Source organism: Oncorhynchus mykiss, chromosome 20 (genome assembly GCF_013265735.2).
Source record: "Oncorhynchus mykiss isolate Arlee chromosome 20, USDA_OmykA_1.1, whole genome shotgun sequence".
Lineage (NCBI taxonomy): Eukaryota > Metazoa > Chordata > Actinopteri > Salmoniformes > Salmonidae > Oncorhynchus > Oncorhynchus mykiss.
The window spans coordinates 21,627,092-21,636,663 of record NC_048584.1 but is presented as its reverse complement, the minus strand read 5'-3'; the positions used below and the strand labels follow the sequence as shown (position 1 = coordinate 21,636,663).

At 40.2% G+C, this 9,572-nt stretch overlaps 1 protein-coding gene across 2 annotated transcripts; it reads right to left on the bottom strand.

Annotated features, from left to right (window-relative positions):
* Positions 1 to 628: 628 nt before the first annotated feature.
* Positions 629 to 8,759, bottom strand: csdc2a (cold shock domain containing C2, RNA binding a). 2 transcript variants are annotated; one of them, XM_021575990.2, is made up of 4 exons: positions 8,621 to 8,759; positions 2,282 to 2,658; positions 1,993 to 2,115; positions 629 to 1,793 (listed from the first exon to the last, which is right to left on the bottom strand). In XM_021575990.2, the coding sequence occupies exons 2-4, from the start codon at positions 2,470 to 2,472 to the stop codon at positions 1,631 to 1,633; spliced, it is 477 nt and encodes a 158-aa protein (XP_021431665.1). In that variant the 5' UTR covers positions 2,473 to 2,658; positions 8,621 to 8,759; the 3' UTR covers positions 629 to 1,630. The 2 variants fall into 2 exon arrangements, with proteins under 2 accessions (XP_021431665.1, XP_021431664.1); XM_021575989.2 differs by having other exon boundaries at positions 8,513 to 8,690.
* Positions 8,760 to 9,572: the final 813 nt, after the last annotated feature.

The following is a 9,572-nucleotide window of genomic DNA, read 5'->3' as shown; positions in this document are numbered from 1 at the left end:
TGTCCAGGTGTGTGTGTGTGTAGTGCGTTAGTGTGTTGTTATCGTATACCTGGGGCACAATGTCCTTTTTAGGGTAAATGCATAATAGCAGGTTTATTTCTGATTACTGACCACCAGCACATCTCATCATCTGATTCCACTGAGCTCTTTATATGTGCATTCATTAAGATTATTTTAAAATGTTGGCTTGGAGGATCGTTGACAGTTTGGAGGATAGATTGCAAAGTTGACATCCCCATAAAAATTGAAAGATTTAGATCTGTTCCATGTATTCAACCAAAGCTGTGTCATCACGGCTTATCTATCTTGGGTTTACAGTGCAAAAAAGTGGAGCGGCCCAGATACTGCATGATGCAAAATATATATATGGTCAGGGTTAACCATTACTTCATCAGAGGTTGACACACTTCCACACAGTAGACCTGTTTTGTGAAGTACTGTGTGTACCCTTGAGTTTCTCCAAAATTGGTTAAAGATTACTTGTCCTTGTCTGCCCTCTAATGGACTATCGATGTTACATACCGTTCTAATAAGCAATTCCTGAAGCAATATTTGAATAGCTAATAACCTATTTTGGACTGCAGGTTAACTTATTCATGCAAATAATCAACACAATTTCACACAGGAATGTGAATAATACAGTAGTAACTTTTTATCCTAATGACAACACGTTAGTCACAGTGAATCGACGTAAAAAGTGCTCTAGAACACAATGAAACTTCAGACAGTTTCCCAACATAAGAAGAGACACATAGTACTATATAATTTAGTCACAATAAATAAAACATGGTATTAACAATGCATATAAACCTAATTATGTTTACAAAAGACTAAAACTGCATGATGAAAGTATGAGACTATTGACAACAGTACATGTTCATTTCTTGTCTATTACTATGATAACATGTGTTTTAATGATTTTTTAAAAAGGAGTTTTGAACCTCATATAGTAATCATCAATAACTCTGTTACAAAGATTAATAAATTGTCATTGGTCAACATTAGACTGAAGGAGTGGGCATTACCAGGGCAGTATCATCAGAGTGAATTGTGCGATGGGTTAGACCAGGCATATATTGGCATTAAAACACAAATGTATAATCTTAACAATATCTACCTCACTTGTCATAACGAATAAAAATTAAATAAATAAATCAAAGTATGAATAAAAACAACATCATTTAGGAAGGTTTGTTGCTCTTTGTTTCACAGTTTTCCTTACAGCAGTGTCTTATTAAAACGTACTAGACTCCTGCCATTTTAAATAATCTTAAATAAACCATCAAGCTTTAATCCAATTTAACCTGGACTCTTTTCCTAACTTAAATATTTAACTTTTCCTCATTCACATTCCAACTGAAACCTACTTAACGCTGTCTTAAGCCTTATATTACCACATTCCAACCCTCAGGGTTACACCTTCACGTAATCACTCCTTCCACTGCTCCCTGTGCTTGTTTACTTCCTCCTTCTTCCCCTTTACCTCTAGGCTCCTTCCTCCCCCACCTTATCTCCCTACCCTGGACTCCACTTCTCCCACCTCCCCCTTTACCTCTCCAGGCTCCTTCCCACCTTCTCTCCCAACCCCCACCCTCCACCACACTGCCTATTTGCAGATGCAGGTGGAGGTCTAGGAGCTGATGATCTGTCCAGACCAGGTCTCATGCTTGGTTCCTGGGGCCAAGTGGGTGATGACAACCTCCATTGCCTGGATCTTCTGGTTCTTGGGGGGGATGGAACAGACTTTGTACGTGACCTCGTCACCTTCCATGGGCACGTATTCTCCATCGATACTAAAAAAGGGAGAGGGGGGGAACATTATGAGAGAATCCAGGCCTCTTTAGGTCTAGGACATTAAAGTTTATGAATATATGATAAAGCAATAAGGTGTATTGTGATTATAAAATATGATTAGGTACAACGCATATAACACTTCAGTCCCAAAGTGTGTTGTAGATTATAATTGCATCCTAACACTTCAGAATCACTCACTCAGAGATGTGTACAAAGATGTCCTCTCCACCGTTGGAGGGCTTTATAAAGCCATGACCCTGGGACCTGTAGAAGGTCTTACACACGCCCTTATACACTGGGCCTGATCTGGCCCGCACCGTACTGAGAGACACACATAGGAGAGAAACAACATTAACCCATGGAGGCTTTTCTCTGGACTTGCATCCAAAATGGCTCCCTAGTCACTGATAGTGACCAGAGCCTCATAGATCACACTCAAGGCCATGCACAAACACATTCACTATCACCACAGATTATTCCTACTCACGCTGAGTATGTGCGGGTGCGTTTGGTGGGCAGAGGGCTTGGCAGCTCGCCTGGCATCAGGGGGGGTTTCCTTTCCCTCTCCCACACCCGACTTCCCTCCCTGAGGAAGGGGAATGATAGGGAGAGAGGGGTGCGGGGGGAGCTCAGTGGCCGTGGGGGATCGGAGGGGGACGAGGGGTCTGAATCAGCCATCTCTGTGGGGGTCCCCCTGGGGGTGTGGAGCTCTGTAGGAGAATCTGCCTCAGCCTCGGGTGGGTCACAGCCAGGGAGACAGACCTAGACTGTCTGCATGATAAGGGTGATTGATGGGTGTTGTGTTTGTGGTGGTGGTTTAGTATGTGTCTGGAAGACGGGATAATGGAGGAGCTTGGTGGTTGCCTGGAGATAGAAAAAAAAAAAGAGTAAGAAATAGAGAAATATATGAATGAATCCGAAAGACTGCAAAACAATAACAAGGAGGGACACTCATTGAAATAACAGAGCTCCAGAGTTCCTCTGTGGAGATGGGCGAACCTTCCAGAAGGACAACCATCTCTGCAGCACTCCACCAATCAGGGCTTTATGGTAGAGTGGCCAGACGGAAGCCACCCCTCAGTAAAAGGCACACACCTGTCTATATAAAGGTCCCTCAGTGCATGTAAGAGCAAAAAACCAAGCCATGAGGTCAAAGGAATTGTCCGTAGAGTTCAGAGAAAGGACTGTGTCGAGCCACAGATCTGGGGAAGGGTAACATTTCTGCAGCATTGAAGGTCTCCAAGAACACAGTGGCCTACATCATTCTTAAATGGAAGAAGTTTGGAACCAGCAAGACTCTTCCTAGAGCTGGCCGCCCGGTCAAACTGAGCTATCAGGGGAGAAGGGCCTTGGTCAGGGAGGTGACCAAGAACCCGATGGTCACTCTGACAGGGTTCCAGAGTTCCTCTGTGAAGATGGGAGAACCTTCCAGAAGGACAACCATCTCTGTAGCACTCCACCAATCTCAGGCCTTTATGCTAGAGTGGCCAGACGGAAGCCACTCCCCAGTAAAAGGCACATGACAGCCTGCTTGGAGTTTGCCAAAAGGCACCTAAAGGAATCTCAGACCATGACAAACACGATTGAACTCTTTGGCCTGAATGCCAAGTGTCATGTCTGGAGGACACCAGGCACCGCTCATTATCTGGCCAATACCATTTTTTTCAGCGGCAGGGACTGGGAGACTAGTCAGGGTCGAGGTAAAGATGAGCGGAGCAAAGTACAGAGAAAACCTGCTCCAGAGTGCTCAGGACCTCAGACTGGGCGAAAGTTCACCTTTCAACAGGACCAACGACCCTAAGCACATACCCAAGAAAACTCGAGGCTGTCATTTCTGCCAAAGGAGCTTCAACAAAGTGCTGAGTAAAGGGTCTGTATACTTACGTAAATGTGATATAATTTTATATATATATAAACACACACGCATCAGCAAAAAAAAATGAAAGCTGTTTTTGCTTTGTCATTATGGGCTATTGTGTATAGATTGAGGAAACAATTTAATACATTTTAGAATAAGGCTGTACTGTAAAAAAAAAAATGTGGAAAAAGTGAAGTGGTCTGAATACTTTCTGAATGCACTGTATGCATGAATTGAACCATATTGTTATTCTACCTGAGCATACGAAATGTAACAAGCACTTTTGGGTGTCAGAGAAAATGAATCTGAGTAAAAAGTACATATAGACAGTGGAGTAAAAATAAAAGTTGTCAAAAAATAAGTAGTGAAGTACAGATACCAAAAAAACTACATGCAGTGCCTTCAGAAAGTAATCCACATTGTCTTGTTACAAACTGAATTTAAAATGTATTCATTTGAGATTGTCACTGGCCTACACACAATACCCCAAAATGTCAAAGTGGAATTATGTTATTAGATTTTTTTTTTTTATTCATAAAAAATGAAAATCAGAAATGTCAATAAGTATTTAACCCCTTTGTTACGGCAAGCCTAAATAAGTTCAGCAGTAAACATTTGCTTAACAAGTCACATAATGAATTGCATGGACTTTGTGTGCGATAATAGCATTTAACATGATTTTTTAAATAACTACCTCATCTCTGTACTCCACATATACAGATAATTGTAATGTCCCTCAGTCGAGAAATGAATTTCAAACACAGATTCAACCGAAGACCAGGGAGGTTTTCCAATACCTAGCAAAGAAGGGAACCTATTGGTAGATGGGTCAAAATAAAATAGCAGACATGAAATATCCCGTTGAGCATGGTGAAGTTACTAATTACTCTTTGGATGGTGGATCAATACACTCAGTCACTACAAAGATACAGGTGTTCTATTCTAACTCAGTTGCTGGAGAGGAAGGGAACCGCTCAGGGATTTCACCATGAGGCTAAACAGAGAGTTTAATGGCTGTGATAGGAGAAAACTAAGGATGGATCAACAACATTGTATTTACTCCACAATATTAACCTAATTGACAGAATGAAAAGAAAGAAGACTGTACAGAATAAAAATATTCCAAAACATGCACACTGTTTGCAACAAGGCACTTAAGTAATACTGCAATAAAATGTGGCAAAGCAATAGATTTTTTTGTCCTGAATACAAAGTGTTGTGTTTTATTGGATTTGCCCCAAACATATTACTGAGTACATATTTTCAAACATAGTGGTGGCTGCATCATGTTATCATTAAGGACTGGGGAGTTTTCAAGATAATTTTTTTTAAACTAAATTAAGCCTGGAGCTAAGCTCAGGAAAAACCCTAGAGGAAAACCTGGTTCAGTCTGCTTTCCAACAGACACTTGGGGACAAATTCACCTTTCAGCAGGACAATAACCTAAAACACAAGGCCAAATTCACATGAATTGCTTACCAAGAAGACAGTGAATGTTCCTGAGTGGCTGAGTTACAGTTCAGGCAAGACCTGAAAATGATTGTCTAGCAATGATCAACAACCAATTTGACCAAGCTTGAAGAATTGAAAAAATAATAATGGGAAATGAGGAAAGCTCTCAGATAGACTCACAGCTGTAATCGCTGCAAAGGTTGCTTCTACAAAGTATTGACTCAGGGGTGTGAATATTATGTAAATTCAATATTTCTGTATTTAATTTTCAATAAATGTGCTACAATTTCTAAAAACAAGTTTTCACTTTGTAATTATGGGGTAGATGGGCGAGAGAAATAAACGTATTTCATCCATTTTGAATTCAGGATGTAACAACAAAATGTAGAATAAGTCAAGTGTCATGAATATTTTCTTTAGTAGTACTTTCAAGGAATTTTTACACCACTGACTGGAACTACGTACTACTCTTTTTTGCAAAAATGTAAGAAAATATGTCTGAAATGGGCAAGAATATCCTCTTTTTCTGCCTCAGACCTACCTAATTTTCACTTGATTTATAGTTAGATTTATAGTTAGACTAAATTACACATTCTGTCAACATCTGACTCCAGAATTATATATTCTTGCAATTTGTAGTCTTTTTTTCAAAGTTACTTCAGTTAAGTAAACAATATTTTTCTTAAGTGTAGCTTAACTTCTTCCAGTGTGAAGTAATTGGTAGCTTGGTAAACTATATTCTCAGAGTAGCTTCCCCAGCACTGAAGAAAGTGATTTGGTTTAAAGCACCAGCACTGATGTCACTGGCTTTGAAATCATCCCAAGACTGTCTATATAATCCAGCCTCGCCAAGCCTTAGGTTCGATATTTAATACATCATATTACCCCCCCACCCGTGTATTGTGTATTCAGACATCAAACGCTTTGAACAGGCAGTGCAACCAGCAGATTATTTAGACAGAAAAAGCCCTAGACAATATCCAATTATTTTGCCATTGAGAGAATTGTGTTTTTGAGACCTATCACAATAGCCCTCCCCTCTTAGAGACTGCATAGCTTTCTATGCAGTGTTGGGGAGTAGTGAACTACATGTAGTTCAACTAGTAATTAAACTACATTTTGCAGTAGTTTAGTGGTAGTTGAACTGAATTCAAACCTTGGTGATGTTTTCAGTAGTTAATTACTTTGTTTGCCATGTAGCAGTGTAGCTTAATACTGGAACAACACACTACTTTTTTGTTGTTGTTGCTAAAATAGAATATGGGTGAAGTAGGCAAGAATTTTCCTTCTTTTTTTGGAATTTGACCTTAATTCTCATTTGAAACATATTTTTTGTGTTTAATATGCTTAATTGCACATTCTGTGAACATCTGACTCCAGATGGATCTGTTATTGCTAGTGCTGAGTGATTAACCAAAATGTTTATTTTTTCAGACATCGGTTTCTCTAGAAAAATAAATCACGAGAGAAATCAAGTCAAGAACTATGCGGGACGCTGGGCTGAAGGGAGTTGTAGTTTTCACTATGCAAATATTCAACCTAGTTCAGCACAGAAACATGGTCATTATCTACAATGCCCATAATCCATTGCGCCGGTTCATTCTGGCTCCGACAGAGATGGATCCATTTTTATGCCTGCTATGTTAGGTTACATACAGACTGACCGCATGAGAGAGGAATGTACACAACACAAGGAGATGATGGAGAGACAGTTTGAAAGTAGGCCTATGCCTTATCTACTTTGAAGAACTAGTAAAATTATTTAGTCAGACAGCTCTAAGGCTAGTCTGCCTAAGTATGCTCATCTAAACAGGATGTCTACCCAATGTGGACTTGACAGAGACAGTGGAATATTTTCAACATTTTGGCCATTGAATGTTCACTATTTTAGGCTTTGGAATTTTCATTTAAAAAGCATTTTTGTACCTTTTCAAAGTAGCTTTGGTTAAGTAAACTATATTTTTATTAAGGGTAGCTTTAATGTAGATTAACTTCTTCCAGTGTGAAGTAAATCATAGTTTGGTAAACTGTGATATCAGAGTAGCTTCCCCAACACTGTTTCTATGTAAAAGATAGATGAGGGAAATGTGTGGCAGACTGCATCCCTAGGGCTGCTCTCTCTCTATGTGACAAGTGGCACCATCTAAATATAGCTGCCTGCATGGTGGAGTAAAGTGGAGTTTGCCCTTTATTGACTGGAGGGTCAGGGTGGAGACAGGGTTGCAACCAGAGTTTAGGGAGGAGGGTTTAGGGCGGTAGGGAACCATAATGATCCAATAAAAAGGAAAAGGCACTCTTTATTGGTAAGAAGCAGTGTAATCTCTTATCCCAAAACTAATTTAAGAGAAAGGGATTAATAAAATGTCCCCCATCCATGTGTCAAAGAAAGGTGGCAGGTTTTATCCTGACGACATCACACGCTGGTGGAATTTTGACTTGATTGTGTGTACACCACAGGAGGTTGGTGGCACCTTAATTGGGGAGAACAGGCTCGTGGTAATGGCTGGAGCGGAATCAGTGGGATGGTTTTAGATACCATTCCATTTGCTCCGTACCAGTCATTATTATGAGCAGTCCTCCCTCCAGCAGCCTCCTCCTCTTATACACACCTCTGTTGTCACAATTTTGCACAGAAAAAAAAAAAACACTTTGAAAACTAGTATTGAATTATTGGCTATTACATACAATGACAAGTACTTTAATCAAACAACACAGTTTATCCATCTAATATGTCTCATTTTATATATACTGCTTGTAAAAGTAGTTAGTGACTGTAAACCGATTTAAAAAATAATGGGATTATTATAGGATGTACATTTATATTTGGCTAGTTTTGGAGCAGTGCAAACACCAGTGCCGACTGGGCTCCTTCAACTAGACAAAGGCTGTCTCAACACCACCATGCACTTCCCAAAATCTGCAGGGTACTGTGGCTGCTTGTCCTCAGCATTATCAGCATGGGAGACACGTAAATATTCAGTAGGCTACCCACAGACAGTCACTCACGACGCTGCCCTTTTTTGGCGGCCTTTGTCTAATCCCTTTTAACTTTAAAATACCCTAAGAGTTGTCTAATACGGGTTTAACATGTGGTGTCTTGACTCTCTCTCACTCACTCCCCAAATCAAGGCCACCGGCATCTTGATTCCAGAACATTCTTATGTGAACCAGCTGAGACAACAGGAGAATACATTGATCATTCAAAATAAGGTAGAAGCTGCACGAGACTACACAGTTTAAAGGCTAGGCTACTCACACAATACATATTTATCCAGATAAGTTTATAGAATATAAAATTTTCACCTGAATGGTGGTAGCTAACTTGTACAAAAATAGCTCCGAAAATAAAATATTTATAGCCTAAAGCGCACTATCAAAATGTAGGCTATTGATTAATCGTGCTCTTACCGTAAAATGTTACTCTGTTTTCGGTCAAACGTGTTGATGTCTTAACTGTTATATGACGATAATTATATAATGAAATAACAATATAATGCACAGATATGGAGAGAATACCTTCCTCTTGTATGTGGTTTCGCTGCACAAACTGGTCTGTCTGGATGATGAAGGCGCAAAATGAAAAGAAAAGAGAGAAGGGCGGGGGTACGAGTGATGGGCAGTTCGGGAACGATTCGTTCTTTTTGAACGACTCTTTTTACTGACTCGAGAGTCATGATTCGTTTTTAGTCGTTCGTTTGGCCTGCTGGCCGCAATGTATTCCACAGCAAGATGAATTCGCGCTCCTCCGGCTCAGCCAATATAGTCTAATTGCAGACCGAAATTTGGGGGCGTTTCTTGATATGGCCATTCCTTGATAATCCGGTAACACCCATTTGTGCCCGCCCTTCGTCAGTCCATTGATATCAGGAAACGCCTGTCAGTGCATGCCATTGGTCGGTTCATTGGTCAGTTCCACGCTATTTGTATCAAGGAGACTTCAAATCAAATAAAATTGTATTTGTCACATGCGCCGAATACAACAGGTGTAGTAGACTTTACAGTAAAATGCTTACTTACAAGCCCTTAACCAACAATGCAGTTTTAAGAAAAATGTGTTAAGTAAAAAATAAAAGCAAAAAATAATTAAAGAGCAGCAGTAAAATAACAATAGCAAGGCTATATACTAATCAAATGGTGGTACAGAGTCAATGTGCAGGGGCACCGGTTAGTCGAGGTAATTGAGGTAATATGTACATGTAGGTAGAGTTAAAGTGATTATGCATAGATAATAAACAGAGCGTAGCAGGGGCGTAAGGGGCGCGGGGACATTGCAAATAGTTTGGGTAGCCGTTTGATTAGCTGTTCAATCTTTGGCTTGGGGGTAGAAACTGTTAAAACGCCTTTTGGACCTAGATTTGACGCTCAGGGACTTGCCGTGCGGTAGCAGAGAGAACAGTCTATGACTAGGGGGGCCGGATTTTCAAATAATATCTTACTTGTCATGTGCTGAAAACGCATTGGTGCGGCT

Bases quoted from the DNA above. Each gene is read 5' to 3' on its own strand.
- csdc2a (XM_021575990.2), bottom strand. From the start codon at position 2,472: ATGGCTGATTCAGACCCCTCGTCCCCCTCCGATCCCCCACGGCCACTG. The intron at 2,116-2,281 runs GTGAGTAGGAAT...TGTGTCTCTCAG, and splicing joins CGCACCCGCACATACTCAGC to TACGGTGCGGGCCAGATCAG. The intron at 1,794-1,992 runs GTGAGTGATTCT...TCCCTTTTTTAG, and splicing joins ATCTTTGTACACATCTCTGA to TATCGATGGAGAATACGTGC.